Below are 21,748 nucleotides of genomic sequence, written 5' to 3' on the forward strand. Positions count from 1 at the left end.
CTTCCTTATTTTAAATGTTTCTATCAAAGCTATTGCCTATGGACTTACAGATACCTCACTTACAGTGAAGATATTCCATATACCCATTGTGTCCCCGAAACACATTCCATGGCCATTTAAGCACCACAATGGGCCTGCAGTTAGTCACCTTTTGCATTTTGAAGTATCTGACTGGCAAAAAAGGGGATAAAACTTAGAAGACTCAATGAAAAAGAGGTATCTATGGTCGAATACGGGAGAACTAAAATATGTCATTCAGAAACTGTGCCTCTTAGGTTCTTTTCCTGTTGCTCTGATACCTGACTAAAACAACTGGCAGGACAAAGTGTTTGTTTCAGCTTCTACTTTCAGGGAATAGCCCATCGTAGCAAGGAAGTCACAGCGCCAAGAGCTTAAGAGAACAGTCATACTGCTTCCATACTCAAGAAGAGAGAACAATGAAGGAATGCAAGTGCACCCGGTTTCCTCTGGTCCTCCTGTGGCTACAGGAAGATAATGCAATATCAGAGAAAGGGTTTGTGAGTCACTTCCCCATCTGCCTAAATCACTGTGGAACAATTCACTATTATTCTCACCATATGATGACAAACAGTAATAGTCAGCCTCATCCTCAGACAGGGCTCCACTGATGGTCAAGGTGGCTGTTGTCCCTGAACTGGACCCAGAGAATCGGTCAGGGATCCCTGATGGTCGCTCACTATCTTTGTATATCAGTCGCAAAATGGTCTGGTCTGGCTTTTGTTGAAACCAGTGAGCATATTTTTTTGGCAATTGTTCCCCAGAGCAAGTGATTTTGACAATCTCTCCTGCAGTGACTGATGCTGAAGGTGGTTGGGTCAGCTCGTAGGAGGCCACAGAACCTGTAAGAAAGAGAGGGTAGAGATGTCAAAGTAAAAGACTCATCCTTGGAATTTCCCTCTGAGTTAAGGGTCTCCTGTGAGCCTGGGGAAAGGGCTGAGAGTTCACCTGCATAGAGAGAGAGAAGATGAAGAAGGAGAGGTGCCCAGGCCATGATGAAGATGTCTCAGAACTCTGTGTTCTGAAATTACAGCACATCTGAGGCCCTGCAGGCTTCTCTTATTGCCTCTCTAGTCTGTGGGGCAGAGTGTGGTGTTTATGCAAATTTATTCCATCCTTGGGGCTCCCCAAGGAGGGTTAGTGCAGAGCTTATATTACTAGAATGGAGTCCTTTGCCAGGCTGTGGCCTAATTCATTCACTTGCTTTTGTTGATTCTTCACAATTCTTTGTTTTATTTCATACACGGTGACTGCTTCCTCCTATGGTGTCTCTGTTCCCACAGCAGAGTTGCAACTATCATGAGGAATTCATTCTTGTCAATTTTGTGTCACTGTTTAACATGAGCTGGTTTAAGGCCCACACTGTGATGGTAGTTCATCAGATCTATATGGCAAGTACCCTTCAGTCCCTCACTTCTCCCTGGACGCTCTTAGAGCTACAGTGCACAGAAGTCCTCCAACTGGAAAGCAGCTGGGTCAGACCCAAGGAAAGCCCTGTCACCAGAGCTGTGACCTGAAGTATGTGAGAGTCCACACTAGTCTCCAGATTCTAAAGAGCCTCATCCAGGAACAAACACACAATGCCCCTCCCTGATCTGATAATATGTGGGCACAGGTGCTGCATCCTGACATCAGATGTCTGGAGATGAACAAGAAGAAACTGAGGAGTACGGAAGATTTCTAGAAATGCTCAGGAGAAGACAAGTCACATCTGGGCTCCCTGGAGAATAGGCACAAGAAACAGCCATCTTTGACAAAGAGCACAGTCCCAGGGAACTCTTCCTCTCACACTGTCATCTAGAGTACTGGGTGGTCTCCCCAGACACCCCCAGTGCTGTGGGAATTTGCCCAGGGCAGTACCTGGGACCAGGTTTCCCCAATGTGTTTTTTAGATGTTCCCAATAACCCTTCCAGTATCCTTTGGTCCTATAAGTCTGACCCAATATAAACACTACAGCTCAGAGGACAGAATGAACTCTACTGACTTCCTCTGCTGACCTCCAGGGCTACCCTCTCCAGAGTTCCCTGGTAGGTCTTTGCTGTAGCTCTGCCACCCTCTGCTGGTGCAGGGGCATCAGAACAGGAACTTCTCTTTCAATTTACCACAGACCCAATCAGTTGACAGCCTGGCAGGGAGGGGCTGGGAATCCTGTCTGATTCTACCAGGTGTACCCACACTGGCATGCTTAGAGGACATAGTCACACTGTTCGAGGGGGTTGTGGCAATGATAATCCTGTGAGCTTCTCTAAATGTCCTTTTCTGGTGCTTTGTTTTAATTCATGAATCGTAGAGGAACTTCACATGTTCCAGTGTGGAAACATTTTTACAGGATTTTTATAGTTTCACTGAACATGTAAAGTCATCAATCAAGGCAACTTAAAAATACACTGGTGGGTACACAGGAGAGTCAGGTACAACGAGATGGGGGAGCAATTCTGCAGGTCTGAGATGCCATCTGTTGCCATCATTAGCTCTTAGATAGGCAAAAACTAGTGTTCTGCTAAGTTAACAGCTCCTAAGAGGTTTCAATTCATTATCATGAGGTTTTAGTTCACATACAGAGTGGAACAAGGAGTGGCTGTTCCAGAAGGCTAACACTAACCCAGGATAAAGTAATTAGCCCTGGAAACTAAAAACATCCCATCTCTCCACAGTACTGAAATTCCAATGGGTCCATCAGTCTCCGCAAAGTCTCTTCCAAACCCTCACCAGTCTGCAAAAACATGAATGACTTTAAACCCAGGCAAGACCTTGTACTGATTTAGCCAAATCAGGAACCACTGTCACCTCAGTGCTAATGGGTCAACTTTCTGCCATTGATAATGTGCCCCGATGTCATCAACACTGTACCTGTTACTGTCATTAGGACATATTCTTCTTAGGACAGCCGGCAATTTCTACCCCTGTCTTGACTGCTCTTTTCATGAAACCAGAAACCTCCTATTTTGTCAGATAAGGTCTGTTACTACCACACTTCTTTTGAGCTGTTGTCCTTGGATTCTCAAAGAAGAAAGAGCTTCCAGGGGTTTCCTGGATATTGTATCTTCTCAGATACCACACCTATGTTCAATACATGAGTGCCCTCCATATGTGTTCAGCACATGACTTTCAAAAGCAGGAACCCAGTTTTTAGTTGACAATGGATATGGCACTTCACAGGATGCAAACAGAAGAAGCAAAGGCAAGAGACACATAGAACAGACACCAGATCTCCATATCCAGAAGGTGGCACATGTGTCCCTAATCCATGCCTTGGACACTGTTGTGAATTGAGGTGTCAAGACATAGAGATAAAAGTAAAACACAGTGGCTGAATGGCTGAGATCGTGTCTCACACAAATCACTCCTGTCCTCCCTTATCTCCTGGCTGTTGTGATGAGTCCAATGTAACCTGCAGTTGTGTCTCTGGAACTGAGCCCAGACTTGAAGTAGAAAACCCATGGACAGTTGGATGTTTGCTGTGTTAGGCACTCAGGCTTGCCTCTTGCTGGTATTTCTGTACTGTTGTTTCTTTTCTCTCTGTTGAACATGGGAGTTACAGGACGCTTATGCCCTCTTCTACTGTGGCAGTACTGTCTCTAAACCAACTATAAGGTTAATAAGCCCAGAGAAATGGTATGGTAGCTCATTTTCTTCACTGTAGTACCTTACATGTTCAGGGTCCTGACAAGATGTGTGAACTTGTGTTAGAGGCTGGTATGAGCAACTCCAAATGATTCATATGGTGAGAAAAAGGAAACAGACACTCTGAGGTCTAGAGGCAATGATGTAGATACTCCAGAGCTCTACCTCTTTGACAGACAGTAAAAGCATTTAATCTAACTCATAAGGTTGTCCTCATCTAAGACTCATAGTAATGGTGGAGAGGGTGCTTGAACTAGCCCTCCCCTGCACTCAAGCTGGTATCTACCCTAATTGTCATCATGGAACCTACATCCAGTGACTGAGAGAAGCAGATATAGAGATTTAAGGCCAAGAATTTGGCCAAGATCCTGGAGTTTGGTTGAAGAGAGGGAGGATGTACATAAAAACCTGTTGAGTCAATCTTGTGTTACCCTTGTATACATGCAACCAGGAATGACAAGTTTGAATTGGATAGCCTATCAGGGAGTTTAACCTTGAAGAAAATTATTTCTAGCCCCCTCAGTATCCATAACTGCCTTTAGCTCTTCAAATTCAGTGGGCTTCTGAAATTTCTGTCATCTACATTGTCTTATTTGTGCTATCATTATGCAGGTCTTCTTCAGGCAGCCATATTGTTGGGATTTCATGGGTAGAGCTTCCCTGTCATGTGTAGATGGCTCTTACAATCTTCCTGTCCTTTCTTCTACCATATTCTATGAAATATATGGGTTAGCATTGTATTTTAGGTGTTCCAATTGTGGCTGGGTATCCCACAGTCACTTATTCCCTATGTCTTGACCAGGAACAATCTCATCTGCTGTAAAAAGACACTTCTTAGAGGAGGGGTATGAGCTACTATTTATGGGTATAACGATGTATCTTTAGAATGTGGAAATTATACTTGTTTAGGAAGCTGGCAGAAGTATTCCGGGGTCCAGCCTCAGCTCAGGTTCTGGTGCTGGGGATGGGGAAGAGGTGTCAGCACAAGAAAAAAGTCTAAACACCAGGTGGATTGCACTCAGGTGGGTCTAAATAGCTCAAGAGAAGAGTCTGACCCCCTGGTGGATTACACTCAAGTGGCCTCTAATAGCGCAAGCCATCTTTATTTCTACTTTAACATAGTTTTTTTTAACCAGGCTTACATGGCCAGCTTTATTATTCACTCCTATTTTTTACTTTTAAGGAATATAAAACATTTTAAGAAATACATACTAACTCATTATAAAAGCCTCCATTGTTCTCTTTTATGCTTCCCCAAATACATTTTCCCACCCCCTACTTAACCTTATTCTAGACCTAGAGTTTACCACTTTTTCAAGCTTGACTAAATATCAAGCCAGACACATCCTGCTCTTATAACACTTACATCAGCTGGCAGCTACTTGTGGTTATGTAAGATGAATTGCTAAACAGTCTTATAAATGAAATTGCTGGAGCCAGGTACTAGGGTGAATGCTGAAAGATAAGAGAAACAGAACAAGCCATAGCTAACCTCACCTCGCCAATTCCTCGGCTGATTTTGTTTCCTCAAACTGGAAGCCTCTGAGTCCTCACTCAAATGGATCTCAGCTGAACTGCTGCTAAAAGCCTAAAAGGTTAGCCAGCCTAATTCCTGGTCCTCACACCTTATATACCTTTCTGCTTCCTGCCATCACTTCCTGAGATTAAAGGTGTTTGTCACCATGCCTGGCTGTTTCCAGTGTGGCCTTGAACTCACACAGATCAGGATGGATCTCTGCCTCCCTAGTGATAGGATTAAAGGTGTGTGTGCCACTGTTTTCTGTCTAGTGGCTGTTCTGTTCTCTGATCCCAGATAAGTTTATTAGGGTGCACAATATATTGGGGGACACAATATCATCGCATTGTTATAAAGTTAAAAAATAATAGACACAGGTACAATGCTTTAATAACAAAAATATTCAAACCCACCAATTCTCTCATGTCTGCAAGATATGTTTTTATACAATTCTCTTTTCACAAGAGTATCGCATGTTGCAATCTCTCTATAAAAGGCAGTCTTTGATAAGGCACTCTTTTTCCATCCCACTATACCATAATTTTCCACCAATATAAGCTCCTGTGTATGGTAAAGATGGATCTCTCCATCCCAAATTTTCTTTGCATATTTTTTCTTAGAGCATTCCAGATTCTAACAATGATTCTATACACTTGATGTCCAGGAGCTTACTCTACAGTTGGCACTATGTGTATTCCTGAGACTTTCCCCCTATTCTGTGTATGCATGCCTTACTCTCCCTCCAAGAACTGTGAGACATGGCTATTGTTTCGTGTTGTTTTGTCATATGTACCTAATTGTCTTTATTGAGTCAGAAAAGTTCCCAGGATTAGGAGTGGTAGTTAATATTTCCAGATAAGAGATTTGAGAAGCACTAGCCGCCCCCTCTTGGTGAAACATAGGAGAAAATATTTGAGAAACAACAAAATTTCCAAGGAAAATTACAGCTGTTGCATGTGTAACTGACAAATTAAAACTAAAAACAGCCCAAAGAATCAACAATATAATAAGAGAGAAAAGAGCCTGCAAGCTGCATGAATTTTGAAGTGAGAATCCATTTCCATGGGTGCTCTGGCCTGAGGAAACCTAATACTAGGCTGAATGGCTACCTAGAGAAGCAGGTTCTTTTCTTGGGTACATGACCTCATTTTGCATGGGCTTTTGGCTAGGTTTACAGAACCTGGCATGACTTCAATTCTATTGAGCTTGCCTTATGTCCAAATTGAGAGTGGTTGTTTACCTGAAAAGTACCACTATTTCACCACTTTGGCATTTTACCAATCTTATAATTGTTCTGGTTCACAGGCTTATTTATGGATTAGGTATACTATTTGTTCCTCTCCCTTGGCAGCTTGCAAGACACAGATTATGGAATAGGTTTCCTGGTGAGTTCCTGTTAAACCTCTTCAAATCCTGGGTCAGAAATGTGTGATGTTTCCAGCAACAGGACCTTCTCTTCAAATACTGAAAGAGTTAAGGGCAACAGCAATAGCCTATATTGTATTGGAGCATATCTTAAACTTTTTTGAATAGCAGCTTGAGAGGTGGTTTCTCATGCACAATATTGGGTTTCATTAAATGGTCCACAGATCTTGTGTGGATAATAAACAATTATCACACAAAATTTCTTCTTCAACACATTTGTCATTTAGAACTAGGTTATTTAAACTCTACAAGTATGGGATGAGACATGGAGATCATATATCCCAATATTACTAGGATTTTTGTTGTCTTTGTCTGTGAAGACCTTGTGTACATAACCATAGCCACCATGAGTTTATGACTTTGATATCATGTCATATGTAGAATAAATGATTTCATAGAATTCTCTCCTATTCTTGGCTCTTACATTCTTTCCACTCCTACCCAATTGTTTTCTGAGCCTTGTTGGGGAGGGTATTGATAAACATGTTTTATTTAGGCACAAGCATTCAGTCTATTATTGTCAACACTATGAACAGTTATGTGCCTCTTCATTGACTGCTGCCAACCACAAAAAGAGACTTCTTGACTGAAATTGTGTCTGTGGGTATAAGCACCCATATTTGAGAAGGAGTTTGACAACTGGTCACTTAACAACATAACAATAGCAGGATTTAATCTAGAGCTCATGATCCCTTCTAATCCCAGTTATAGACATTTGACCAGGATTATATTACAGTACCAGGTATGAAATTAAAATTCCAAAGATTTTAAACATTAAAACATTATATATCAAAGGTCAAGGAAGACAACTACAACAGTATCTTTTTTAAAATGAAATATTTAATACTTAATACTGCAGTAAGGTCTAAAGGACAAATCTGAGCTGTGCAGACTGGAGGCCACAGACACAGAGTGTCTGATAATCTATCAGAAAACATCTTGATGCCAGAGCTGCCTGATGGTGTATAAGGTCAAATTCTGTATCCACTTCCATCTTGAAAGTCCCATTTCTTAATCTTATTTTAATGTTCATTGATAATATTTATTAGAATACATTAACAGTACAAAATAATGTGTTTCTCCTGTGTATAAGGGCACTTTGATCATATCTGTTCACAATATTTCTGCTCTTATGTTCTTCTTTTGCCCTCTTCTTCTTCCATACCACTAAAAATCCCCATCTTGATTTCATGGCTACTTTTCCCTACTAAGTTCCACACTTAAGAAAAAAGGAGACTTGTGTTTGTGAATTTGCCTTAATTCCCTTCAAACCATGATTCCATTGTGTTCCAATATTTGTTTCTTACTTACCCTCACTTCTCTCATATGTATCTAGATCCTGGAGTCTTGGTGAAGAAAAGATACCTGTTTATACCTATGTTTTATTAACTTTCCTATGTGGTCTGTACTTTGTACTGCTTTGTGCAACAGAGCCAGTGTGTGGGTGGGTAATATCATTAATTCACATTTTTTGTATGTGTATCTATGTGTTCATGCACAGACATGTGTGTGCGTGTTGTGTCCAGGAATGAATGCATACGATTTTCCTCCAATCTCTCTACCACAGAGCATTACCCTAAATCCTGAGCTCACTAATTTGGCTACTCATCTTGGCCAATAGTCCCAGGAACTTCTTCTTTCTACCAAGCACTGGGGTTACAGGAAAATAGTTGAGCTGATTAAAGCTTTATTTTTACTTCAGATAGCATTTTATTTTGAGTAGGTTAAGTACATTACTAATGTAGAGCTATAATTAAATTGAAATGCATTTTAAAACTACATTTTCAATTATTTATGTGTTTGTGTGTGTATGTATGTGGATGTACATATGAGCAAGCACATGTGTGGATGTCAGAGGCAATCTTATAGGAGTGAATTCTCCTTCTACCAAGAGTTAAACAAGGTCATCAGAGTCAGACACCAAGCATGTTTACTTTCTAAGCCATATTTTCAGCCCTGAAATTTTTTTAAGTTTCTCATATAGCTTATTCCCTTTAAAGATTCAATATAGATTTTTTTATTTCATATATGAAAAGTTCATGAATAAGTATTTTACTTACTATGACATTTGCAAGTAAATTGGTGGAACTACAAAATATTATATGGAGTGAGGTAACTCAGACGTAGAAAGACAAATAACAAATGGCCTCTCTGATCTGAGGATTCCAGCTCTGAATCTGTGGATATCAGTATATGACATAGACTTACCACAGAAAACAGGAAAGTCTAAATGGACTGAGGAGGAAGGGATAATGAGCTATGGAGAGGGGAATGATATGGCACAGGTGCAATGAAGATAGAAATTGGAAAAACAGATGGGGGAGACTTCACCTGGGGAGGAGGTAGGGAAAGATAATACAAGGGAGAAAATGGAGGAGGGATAAATAACACAAGGCATGTAAAATTTAAATGAAGCCTCACAACTTGGGGTGATAATGCTCCCCAAAGTCATAGATTATCTAATAAAAAACAGTGTTAAGAATAGAAAACCTTTAAAGTTGTTGGATAGATGAATCCAGGAGACTTCAAAAACAAAGTAGGCTATTGCCATTGTTCTTAATGATCTCCCAGAAGTTGATGGGAAGACTTTATTGCTAAAGGCACCACATACTTCAGACATGGGACATGGTGAATCATCAGGAACTCACCTGGAATGCTCCTCCCTGAGGACTGGTAGTTACAGTTTCCAAAGATGCTGTACAAACTACCAATGGAGACAAACAATCAATAGTCCTACACAGCTGAACTACCTACAACCTACAGTAATAACCAGAATGTCAAGACTTGGAAGCAACCAACAGTCATCTAATTGGATGGAAGGCCCACTCAATAGGAGAGAATGCATGCTTAGTACTTAAAACCTAGTCAATTACCCATGGCTGATGAGGTTATGGATCAAAGAAAAGAACACCATTGACACTTTTGTAAACCAGTATAGTTTCTAATTACATTCTTAATAATTATCCTTATATCCACTGACATATGTAGTACTTAGATCTCCTCAAAACAGCTTGTTTTCGCAGCAGAGGCTATTACAGAAATATACAACTGGTCAAAATGGAGGGAACAGCTGACCACGATTACCCAGCCCCAGCTGACATATTCACAACACACTCCTATAATTAAGATTCAGAGAATATCCTGAAAGAAAGGGCAGGATGATGGTAAAAGCCAGAGGACCAGACCATCTGCTCTAAAATAGTGTCTTTTATATGTGACAAGGAAGTTATAACTTACAAAACTTAAGAAATATAGTCACCTAATCAAAACTAGAACAATGACAAAACAAGTTAACATGGATAGAGGAAGTCTCTTGAGGAAGAGCTACAGGCAATTATGGATACTGAGAGAGGAAGAATCAATCTTCTCTGGGGATCAGGCCTTTGATAGATTATCCAATTCAAAGTTGTCACCCATAAATATATATGCAACAGTAAATGAACTCTGTGGAATGTATTTATTATTTTGCGTTTATCTATAATATAACCATAATAAATAAAAGAAAAGGATCATAAATTTGAAAAGGAGTGGGAGAGCGCTGAAGGGATAGAAAGGAGTTTTCTCAAGTCCTGCTCTCCCTAGGACTTTTAAAATGAAAGCATGTTGGATTTTGTCAAGGATCTTTTCTGAATCTGTTGAGATGATCATATAGTCTTTGTTTTTAAGTCCATTTGATGTAAGACATTTGCTGACTCATGTATACTGAACCACTTTTGCAACTATCTGATTAAAGAAAACTTGGTAATGGTGTATGATCTTTCTAATGTAAGCCTATATTTGTTTGTAAGTATTTTTATTGAGGATTTATTTATCAGGGATATATTAACCTGCCATTTTCTTTTTATTTATAAAAAGATTTTTGTTGTTGATGTAATGTCTTTACCTGGGTTTGGTATGAGTATTACAATGGTATCATAGAAGCAGTTTAGAGTGTTCCTTATGCTTTAAAAAATAATCTGATGAATATGATTGTACCTCTTATTTGATAGTCTGGTAGGATTCTGCTGTAAATTTATCTGGGCTTGTTCTTTTTAAAATTTTGTCAGAAGGTTTTTCACTACTTTTGATTCTCCTTATCTGTTATGAGTCTAAGCTGTTGATCTCTTCTAAGCTTAAATTTCCACACAAATGGCGCCGGGACATGGGGCAAGAATTTCCACCCAAAACCTGAGAAAGCTTTAAAAAAAAAAAAGGGGGTTCTTAAATGGAGCCAAGAGTAGCTTCCTAGTTGTGTCTCTCAGGAAAACTGTGATACTGAGACGTTGCGTCATGTAGGCTTGAGCTACAGTGTGGTAGGTTCATGGCATATGGGCTTGAGTGCAGCATGGCAGGTTCCTGCCACTGTATACAGTGGCATCTGTGAGCTGTACAGTGCACTGTGTTGTGGAAAAAGATGTTTCTGGGCTACACACTGCTTTAATGGAGACATGGACCCACTGCTTTCTGAGAGTTGATGTAGACATGGCCCAGAGCTGGAGGTGAATTAACTCCGCCATGTTGAAAAGCTGAAATGGGCAGAGTCAGCAACCAAAGCTGGCACTTTGCGTAATAGCCATGCAGTTTAGCAGTTTAAAGTCTCTCCTGGTCAGAGAAGGATTATAGATTCAAAACAAGACAGATTCAGAAGAAATAGGACTTTAAACAGTTTATAATATATGTAAAAATGTATGTAGGCCTGAAAGAAAGAGGAAAGTAGGCTAGACAGTTACATAAAGAAATAGAAAGTTTTAAAAAAGAAAGTCTTTAAAGAGACAGTAAGGGTAATATAAAAAACAAGCCACATCAAGATGGATATCACACAGAGAGTCTGGATTATATTGTCTTTGGGATTTTTAATTACAAAAAGACATTTGATTGCAAAGAATGCTCAGTTAAACCAATATTTGTATTTTAAAGATATCTTGATTTCAAAATTTGTGTCTATGGATATGTTGCTTTGGAAAAGAGATTCTGGTTTTGTTTTCACAGAAGATGAGAACCTATGGATTTGTTCCAGATTAAGAAGGATCAGATTTGACCAAGCCAGACCTCCTGAACCTTAACAGATGGTACCTATCAACAAAGGTTATAGCTAGTCTTCCCAGGACTTGATCATTATCTTGAATTTTCTCAGGATCCCAATAAGACTATCAGCACCTCCTATCAACAGGAAGTAGCCTAGAACATTATGCTTACATTCCCAATAAATGAATCATGGATGTTTGCCTTCATTTAGGTTGTTGGTTACAAATTGTTATTGGTTATAGTCAATCTCTTCTAAAAGAAGAAAGGGGGATATGATATGAAAATATAGGATATAGATATGATAGGATAAAAGGGTGGATTGTTGAACCTACTTTTAAAGAGCAGCTTGTTTAAAATGTTTTACATTGGTATAGATTTTTAGATTATTGATACAAATTTAAAGTTAATTTTGTTTTACTGTATGTGTATTTCTACTCTTGTTTAAGGTATTATGCTTGTGCAGCTCACTTAAATTGTAATGGATAATTAAGAAATACAGATTAATAATTAGTCTTCTATGATAGTCAAACTTACAGTCATGTTAAATTTTCTAGTTTTACATAGATATAATTCAATTAGGTAGGTAATTTTCAAACACTTCAAAGACCTGCAGAAAATGGCATTTAAAGTGTTTTAAAAACTTTGACTTTTTGAACATTGAGACATGTCTGCTCCTGACAACACCAGTCTACTTCAGAAAAGATAATGAGCATTAAAAAAAAAAAAGCTCATTATGGAGTTTGCTTTCTTTGTGGCAAAAGTTAGCCACTGGGTAAAAAAGTGCCCCTGCGTCAGCTGCTTGATAATATGTTGTATAAACTGGACATGCAGGACCCATAGGAAGGTGATACTGAACTATGCAAGGTGAGATGGTCCATCAGGTTCCTGCTTCACAGAAGAAACTGCCAGACATTCTACAGGACACCGAAAGAAGTAACTGAGAGACTCTAGACCTATAGACTGAAGCTAGATGCCCCAACATTACAGAGGAACTTTGGATGACTGCCCAGACAGGCAGCTGTCTCTTTCATTCTAGATTTTTGGAAGGTCTTACAATGTTCTTCCTGTTTATTTAGGTAATATTGTATGCTTCTGAGGTCTTTAATATAATTAAAGAATAGGTAGTTATAATTTTCCTTTGTTATGATAAAAGATAAGTTAGATATAAAACCTTAGACTCACAAATACAGGATAAATAAAATATTTTGTTTAAATTTACCAAACATAAGTAGACTAGATATTGTAACTATAATTCTTGCTTGATAACTGTTTTGTTATATATAATTTTACTGTGTTAAATTTAAACTTTCCTTTTTAATTAAGCAGAAAAGGAAAAATGCTGTGGAATAAAGATTTTGTACACTGGTTTAATAAAACACTGACTGGTCAGTAGTCAAGCAGCAAGAATAGGCAGGATAAGCAGACAATGAGAATTTTGGGAAGAGGAAGGCTGAGTCAGGAGACACCAGCCCACTGTCCAGGGAGAATCATGTAATGGCACACAGGTAGAGCCATGTAAAATGTGGCAACATATAGATTAACAAAAATGGGCTGAGTTTAAGTGTAAAAGCTAGTCAGTAGGAAACCTGAGCTAATGGTAGAGCAATTTTAATTAATATAAGCCTCTGTGTGTTTACTTGCAGGACTGGCTGATAAGAGAGATTTGCCCTGACTGTGGGCCAGGCAAGACACAGGAATACTTTCAGCTACAAATGAGTCTGGAAATCCATCCATTTCATTTTGATTCTCTATTCTAATAGGTTTTAAAATTTTATCCAAATTCCTTTTATGGCCCTTATAATAATTTTCTGCCACCTATAATTCTGGTAACAGAGGTTATCCCTTTCTTTTGTTTAATTGAACTAAGGGTTTGCCAATATTGGTTTTCTTCTCAAAGTTCAGCTCTTAGACTTGTTGATTCTTTGTATTGCTTCCTGTGTTTATTATTTATAATTTGTGTCCTTTTCTATTATTTCTTTCTTTGTACCAGATTGTGCTTTGGCTTATTCTTGTCTTCTACAAATCATTAAATTTCCACAATAAGTCATTGATTTCTATGTTTTCTAATTTTAATATAGGCATTTAGAGGCATAAATTTCCTTCTTAGGACTGTTTTTAATTTATTCAAGAGATTTTGTTGTGTTGTATTTTCATTTTGATTTAAATCCAGTATTATTTTTCCTCTCTTAAATTTCTTCCTTGACCCTTTCAACATTCAGTAATATGCTGTTTGCCCCACACAGACTTCTGAAATTAATGGATAATTCTTTGCTCTCAATTTTAAGTTTTGTTGCACTGTGGTCAGGCAGAATACAGAATTACTTCAAGTTTTCTGAACTTGTTAAGACTTGTTTTCCATCACAGGGAATGATCTATATTATAAACATTTCTATAGACTGATGAGTATATTGTATATTTCTTGTTTGGGTAGAATATTCTCTAGATATCTATTTGGTACATTTGGTGTATGGGATCGTTTAATTCTGATGTTTCTCTATTTATTTTTATCTAGATTATTTGTCTTTTGGAGAAAGTAGCGTATTGATTTCAGCCACTGATAATAAGTTGGATTCAGTTCATGTCCTTCCATCCAATCTCATGCTTTTTGTCATATTTTTTCTGATTACTTTTAGTGGAAAATCTCTTTTATTGGACACTAAGATAATGATAACTCCATGCTTCCTGGTCACATTAGCTTATAATAATTTTCCATTCTCTCATTTTAAGGTGTTGCCTATCCTTGAAGGTTAGAAAGATATATGTTGATTGATGATTATTTGGCCTTTGTGTTCTTAATACTATTTTGTATTTCAATAATTATAATTTCATTTGTTTTCTTTCTATAGTCTCCTGGCTATGCTTATTGAATTCTTCAGTTTGAAGTTTCTACTTTTAGTATCTTTTATAAGGCTTGTTGGGTGGATATGAATTCTATTAGTGTGTTTGCATCATAGGGAGTATTACTTTCTCTTTCTACTGTGGCACACAGTTTTTCTGTGTACAGTGACCTAGGTAGGTATCATGATATTTAAGATTTTGAAGTACATTGTTCCAGGGTCTTTTGGCTTTTAGAGATTCTTTGTTCTGTATATTTATTATTATAGGCACAATATGCTGTAAGGAGTTGTTTTTCTGTCCTATCTCTTTGTGTACTGTGTGCTCCTTATATCTCTATGAGAATGTGTTTCTGTAAGTAGCAGTATTTTCTTATATGATATTGTTGAAATTTTTGTCTATACCTTTGACCTGATATTTTTTCCCCTTCACACATACCATGATTCAAATATTTGGTCTTTTCTCAGTTTAATAATTCATAACTGGTCCTTTTATTTTTTTGGTTTTTTTAAGTTTTAATAGTCTTTGCTTAAGTGGTCCAATTCCTCTCTTTCACCTTCAAGTCTTGATATTCTATCTTCTACTTGATCCATCTAATCATAAGGCTTTCTCTAAGGTTTATAAATTTGATACAGAATTTTTCCACTTGTGGCATACAGTTTTTTTATTAAGAAAATTTTTTATTCAATTTATATACAAATCATAGATTCCCCCTCTTCCCTCCTCCCATCCCCCAGCATCCCCCTCACAACTCATTCTCCATTCTCTCCTACAAGGAGGTAAGACCTCTCATGGGGAGGTACATTTAGTAGAGGCAGGTCCAAGCCCCTCCCCCTGTCTAAGGCTGTGTGAGGTGCCCCATCATAGGTAGTGGGCTCCAACAAGCCCACTCATGTACCAGAGATGGATTCTGATCCTATTGCTAGGAGGCCCCTTAAGCAGATCAAGCTACACAACTGTCTGGCTATGCAGAGGGCCTAGTCTGGTCCCATGCAGACTCCACAGCTGTTGATCTAAATTTCATGAGTTCCCACTCTTTTGGGTTGGTTGTCTCTGAAGGTTTCCCCATCATGATCTTGATGCCCTTGCTGATAGAAACCCTCTTCTCTCTCTTCCACTGCATTGCTGGAGCTCAGCCTGGTATTTGGCTGTGGATCTCTGTATCTGCTTCCATCACTTACTGGAGAAAGGCACTATGGTGACAGTTAGGGTATTCACCAATCTGATAATTGAGGTAAGCCAGTTCAGGCACCCTCTCCACTAAACTAGGGTCATCTTTGGTAATTCCTGGGAACTTCCCTAGCACCCAGTTTTTCCATATCCCCATGATGTTTCCCTTTATCATGGTATCTCCTTGCTCTCCTACTCTGACCCTGTCCCAGTTCAACCATCCCATTCCATTAGGTTCTCATCCTCCATCCCATACCCTCCATTGCCCACCTCTCATCTCCAGTTTACTCATGGAGATCGGATCTATTTCCCCTTCCCAGGGTTATCCATGCTTCACTCTTTGGGTTTTCCTTGTTTGCTAGCTTCTCTGAAGCTGTGTGTTATAGTCTGGTTATCTTTTGCTTTACATCTAGATACTGAATTTTTCAATTTCATCTTCATCTGAACTTTATTTCTAGATCCATCCACTTGCCTGCAAACCTCATGATGATATTGTTTTTCTCTGCTGAGTAGTATTCCATTGTGTATATGTGCCACAATTTATTTATCCATTCTTCAGTTGAAGGGCATCTAGGATGTTTCCAGGTTTTGGCTATTACAAACAATGCTGATATGAACATAACTGAGCAAATGCTCTTGTGGTATGATTGAGCATTCCTTGGGTATATGCCCAAGAGTGGTATAGCTGGATCTTGGAGGAGATTGATTCCCAGTTTTCTAAGTAAGTGCCATGTTGATTTCCAAAGTGGAAATTTCCAAAGTGCATTCCCACCAGAAGTGGAGGGGAGTTCCCCTACTTCCACATCCTCTCCAGCATAAAGTGTCTTCAGTATTTTTGAACTTAGCCATTCTGACAGGCATAAGGTGGTATCTCAGAGTTGTTTTGATTTGCATTTCCCTGGTGATTAGGGATGTTGAGCAATTCCTTAAATGTCTTTCAACCATTTGAGTTTCCTTTGTTGAGAACTCTCTGTTTTGTTCTATAGCCCATTTCTTTATTGGACTGTTGGTCGTTTTGATGTCTAATTTCTTGAGTTCCTTATATGTTCTGGATATCAGTCCTCTGTCAGATGTGGGGTTGGTGAAGATCTTTTCCCATTCTGTAGGCTGTCACTTTGCCTTGATGACCATATCCTTTGCTCTACAAAAGTTTCTCAGTTTCAAGAGGTCCCACTGATTGTTTGTCTCAGTGTCTGTGCTACTGGTGTTATATTTAGGAAGTGATCTCCTATGCCAATGTGTTCAAGACTACTTCCTACTTTCTCTTCTAGCATGTTCAGAGTAGCTGGATTTATGTTGAAGTCCTTGATCCACTTGGACTTAAGTTTTGTGCACAGTGACAGATATGGATCTATTTGCAGCCTTCTACACGTTGATATCCAGTTATGCCAGCACCATTTGTTGAAGATGCTTTCTTTTTTCCATTGTAAACTTTTGGCTTCTTTGTCAAAAATTATATGTTCATAGGTGTGTGGGTTAATGTCAGGGTCTTCAATTCAATTCCAATGGTCCACATTCCAGTTTTTATGCCAATACCAAGCTGTTTTTATTACTATAGCTCTATAGTAGAGCTTGAAGTCAGGGATTGTGATGCCTCCAGAGGTTTTTATTTTTTATTTTTTTATTTTACAATACTATTCAGTTATACATAATAGCCACAGATTTCCTTTTTCTCTCCCTTCCTGCTCCCCTCCTCTTCCCCCCAGCACACCCCCCATTCCCACCTCCTCCAGATCAAGGTCTCCTGCGAGGACTGGGATCGACCTGATAGACTCAGTCCAGGCAGATCCAGTCCCCTCTTCCCAGATTGAGCCAAGCATCCCTGCATAAGTCCCAGGTTTCAAACAGCTAACCCTTCAACGAACCCAGGACCTGGTACCACTGCCTAGATGCCTCCCAAACACATCAAGCCAATCAACTGTCTCACCTATTCAGAGGGCCTGATCCAGTTGGGGGGCCCCTAAGCCTTTGGTTCATAGTTCATGTGTTTCCATTCATTTGGTAATTTGTCCCTGTGCTTTAGCCAACCTTGGTTTCAACAATTCTCGCTCATATAAACCCTCCTCTTTCTCACTAATTAGACTCCCAACGCTCTACCAGGGGCCTAGCTGTGGATGTCTGCATCCAGATTCCTCAGTCCTTGGATGGGGTTTGTGGCACAACTATCAGGGTGTTTGGTCATCCCATCACCAGAGTAGGTCAGTCCCAGCTGTCTCTCTACCATTGCCAGCAGTCTTTTGTGGGGGTATTTTTGTGGATTTCTCTGGGCCTATTTAGCTCTTTGTTTCTTCCTTTTCTCATGTGGTCTTCATTTACCATGGTCTCCTATTCCTTGTTCTCCCTCTCTTTTCTTGATCCAGCTAGGATCTCCTGCTCTCTTTCCCTCGACCCTCGCCATTCATTGCTCTCACTCATGTCCAGGCTGTTCATGTAGATCTCATCCATTTCTCCATGTCTTTCTTGGGGTCCCGTTTTCCAGGTAGCCTCACTGGTGATGTGAGTAGCAGTCCAGTCATCCTTGTTCCACATCTAGCATCTTCCTATGAGTGAGTACATACCATATTTGTCTTTCTGAGTCTGGGTTACCTCACTCAGCATGATTTTTTCTAGATCCATCCATTTGCCTGCAAACCTCATGATGTCATTGTTTTTCTCTGCTGAGTAGTATTCCATTGTGTATATATGCCACAATTTATTTATCCATTCTTCAGTTGAAGGGCATCTAGGTTGTTTCCAGGTTTTGGCTATTACAAACAATGCTGATATGAACATAGCTGAGCAAGTGCTCTTGTGGTATGATTGAGCATTTCTTGGGTATATGCCCAGGAGTGGTATAGCTGGATCTTGGGGGAGATTGATTCCCAATTTTCTAAGAAAGCGCCATATTGATTTCCATAGTGGTTGTACAAGTTTGCATTCCCACCAGCAGTGGAGGAGAGTTGCCCTAGTTCCACATCCTCTCCAGCATAAAGTGTCTTCAGTGTTTTTGATCTTAGCCATTCTGACAGGCGTAAGGTGGTATCTCAGAGTTGTTTTGATTTGCATTTCCCTGATGATTAAGGATGTTGAGAAATTCCTTAAGTGTCTTTCAGCCATTTGAGTTTCCTCTGTTGAGAATTCTCTGTTTAGGTCTAAAGCCCATATCTCAATTGGACTGTTGGTCGTTTTGTTGTCTAATTTCTTGAGTTCCTTATATATTCTGGATATCAGTCCTCTGTCACATGTGGGATTGGTGAAGATCTTTTCCCACTCTGTAGGCTGTCACTTTGCCTTGATGACCATATTCTTTGCTCTACAAAAGCCTCTCAGTTTCAAGAGTTCACATTGATTGATTGTTTGACTCAGTGTCTGTGCTACTGGTGTTATATTTAGGAAGTGATCTCCTATGCCAATGTGTTCAAGACTACTTCCTACTTTCTCTTCTAGCATGTTCAGAGTAGCTGGATTTATGTTGAGGTCCTTGATCCACTTGGACTTAAGTTTTATGCACGGTGCCAGATATGGATCTATTTGCAGCCTTCTACACGTTGATATCCAGTTATGCCAGCACCATTTGTTGAAGATGCTTTCTTTTTTCCATTGTACACTTTTGGCTTCTTTGTCAAAAATTATATGTCCATAGGTGTGTGGGTTAATGTCAGGGTCTTCAATTCGATTCCATTGGTCCACATGTCGGTTTTTATACCAATACCAAGCTGTTTTTATTACTGTAGTTCTATAGTAGAGTTTGAAGTCAGGGATTGTGATGCCTCCAGAGGTTGTTTTATTGTACATGATTCTTTTGGCTATCCTGGGTTTTTTGTTTTTCCATATGAAGTTGAGTATTATTCTTTCCAGGTCTGTGAAGAATTGTGTTGGTATTTTGATGGGGATTGCATTGAATCTGTAGATTGCTTTTGGTAAGATTGCCATTTTTACTATGTTAACCCTGCCTATCCATGAGCATGGGAGATCTTTCCATTTTCTGACATCTTCTTCAATTTCTTTTTTCAGGGACTTAAAGTTCTCATCATATAGGTCCTTCACTTGCTTGGTTAGTGTTACCCCAAGGTATTTTATGTCATTTGTGGCTATTGTAAAGGGTGATGTATCTCTAATTGCCTTCTAAGCTTCTTTGTCCATTGTATATAGGAGGGCTACTGATTTTTTTTGAGTTGATCTTGTATCCTGCTATGTTGCTGAAGGTGTTTATAAGCTTTATCAATTCCTGGGTGGAATCTTTGGGGTCACTCAAGTATACGATCATGTCATCTGCAAATAGGGAAAGCTTGACTTCTTCCCTTCCAATTTGTATCCCCTTAATCTCCTTATGTTGTCTTGTTGCTCTGGCTAGAACTTCAAGTACTATATTGAATAAGTATGGGGAGAGTGGACAGCCTTGCCTTGTTCCTGATTTTAGTGGAATTGCTTTGAGTTTCTCTCCATTTATTGATGTTGGCTGTTGGCTTGCTGTAAATTGCCTTTATTATGTTTAGGTATGTTCCCTGTATTCCTGATAGCTCCAAGACTTTTATCATGAAGGGGTGCTGGATTTTGTCAAATGCCTTTTCTGCATCTAGTGAGATGATCATGTGGTTTTTTTCTTTGAGTTTGTTTATATGGTGTATTACGTTGATGGACTTTCATATGTTGAACCACCCTTGCATCCCTGGGATGAAGCCTACTTGATCATGGTGGATAATTTTTTATCTGTTCTTGGAGTCTGTTTGCCAGTATTTTATTGAGTATTTTTGTATCAATGTTCATGAGGGAGATCGGTCTGTAGTTCTCTTTCTTTGTTGTATCCTTGTTTGGTTTAGGAATCAGGGTAATTGTAGCCTCATAGAAGGAGTTTGGTAATGTTCCTTCTGTTTTTATTGTGTGGAACAATTTAGAGAGTATTGGTATTAACTCTTCTTTGAAGATCTGGTAGAATTCTGCGCTGAAACCATCTGGTCCTAGGCTTTTTTTGGTTGGGAGACTTTTAATGACTGATTCTATTTCCTTAGGAGTTATTGGACTATTTAAATAGTTTATCTGGTCTTGATTTAACTTAGGTATGTGGTACCTATCCAGAAAATTGTCCATTACTTTTCAGTTTTCCAGTTTCGTGGAGTAGAGGTTTTTGAAATATGACCTGAAAATTCTCTGGATTTCCTCAATGTCTGTTGTTATGTCCCCCTTTTCATTTCTGATTTCATTGACTTGGATTCTCTCACTCTGGCTTTTGGTTAGTTTGGATAAGAGCTTGTCTATCTTGTTGATTTTCTCAAAGAACAAACTCTTTGTTTCATTAATTTTTTTGTATTGTTCTCTTAGTTTCTATTTTATTGATTTCACCTCTCACTTTGATAATTTCCTGGCATCTATTCTTCCTGGGAGACTTTGCTTCTTCTTGTTCTAGAGCTTTCAGGTGTGCTGTTAAGTCACTAGTGTGGGATTTCTCCAACTTCTTTATGTGGGCATTTAGTTCTATGAATTTCCCTCTTAATACTGCTTTCATAGTGTCCCATAAGTTTAGGTATGTGGTGTCTTCATTTTCATTGATCTCTAGGAAGTGTTTAATTTCTTTCTTTATTTCTTCCCTAACCCATTGGTGATTCAGTTTAATATTATTCAGTTTCCATGAGATTGTAAGTTTCCTATAGTTTTTGTTGTTGTTGAAATCTAACTTTAAACCATGGTGGTCTGATAGAACACAGGAGGTTATTCCAATTGTTTTGTATGTGCTGAGATTGCTTTGTGGCCAAGTATGTGGTCAATTTTACGGAAAGTTCCATGGGGTGCTGAGAAGAAGGTATATTCTTTCTTGATAGGATGTAATATCTGTAGATATCTATTAGGTCCATTTGGGTCATGGCATCAGTTAAGTCCTTTATTTCTCTGTTAAGTTTCGATTTGGGAGATCTGTCCAGTGGTGAAAGTGGGGTGTTGAGATCTCCCACGATTGATGTGTGGGGTTTTATATGTGGTTTAAGATTTAGTAATGTTTCTTTTACATATGTGGGTGCCCTTGTGTTTGGGGCATAAATGTTCAGAATTGAAACTTCATCTTGGTGGATCTTTCCTGTGATGAGTATGTAATGCCCTTCTTGATCTCTTTTGACTGATTTTAGTTAGAAGTCTATTTTGCTGGATATCAGGATGGCTACACCCACTTGTTTCTTAAGACTGTT

General features: G+C 39.0%; 1 protein-coding gene and 1 gene segment (V, D, J or C); one reads left to right on the forward strand and one right to left on the reverse strand.

Moving 5' to 3' along the window:
* LOC114687105 (immunoglobulin lambda-1 light chain-like) overlaps nt 1-21,748 on the reverse strand; it is an 826,243-nt gene that overhangs the window by 682,478 nt on the left and 122,017 nt on the right. Inside the window, exons 1-2 of one of the 4 annotated variants that reach the window (XM_037209854.1) lie at nt 967-1,074; nt 557-860 (exon numbers count right to left, since the gene is read on the reverse strand). The exons of the other annotated variants lie outside the window; for them this stretch is intronic. Coding sequence (XP_037065749.1) covers nt 557-860; nt 967-1,012 — 350 coding nt within the window. The 5' untranslated portion in view covers nt 1,013-1,074. Of the gene's footprint in view, nt 1-556; nt 861-966; nt 1,075-21,748 lie in introns of those variants that run through there. 4 annotated transcript variants of the gene reach the window in all.
* LOC119088814 overlaps nt 1-21,748 on the forward strand; it is a 622,476-nt gene that overhangs the window by 393,584 nt on the left and 207,144 nt on the right.

This window comes from Peromyscus leucopus, chromosome 12 (genome assembly GCF_004664715.2).
Source record: "Peromyscus leucopus breed LL Stock chromosome 12, UCI_PerLeu_2.1, whole genome shotgun sequence".
NCBI lineage: Eukaryota > Metazoa > Chordata > Mammalia > Rodentia > Cricetidae > Peromyscus > Peromyscus leucopus.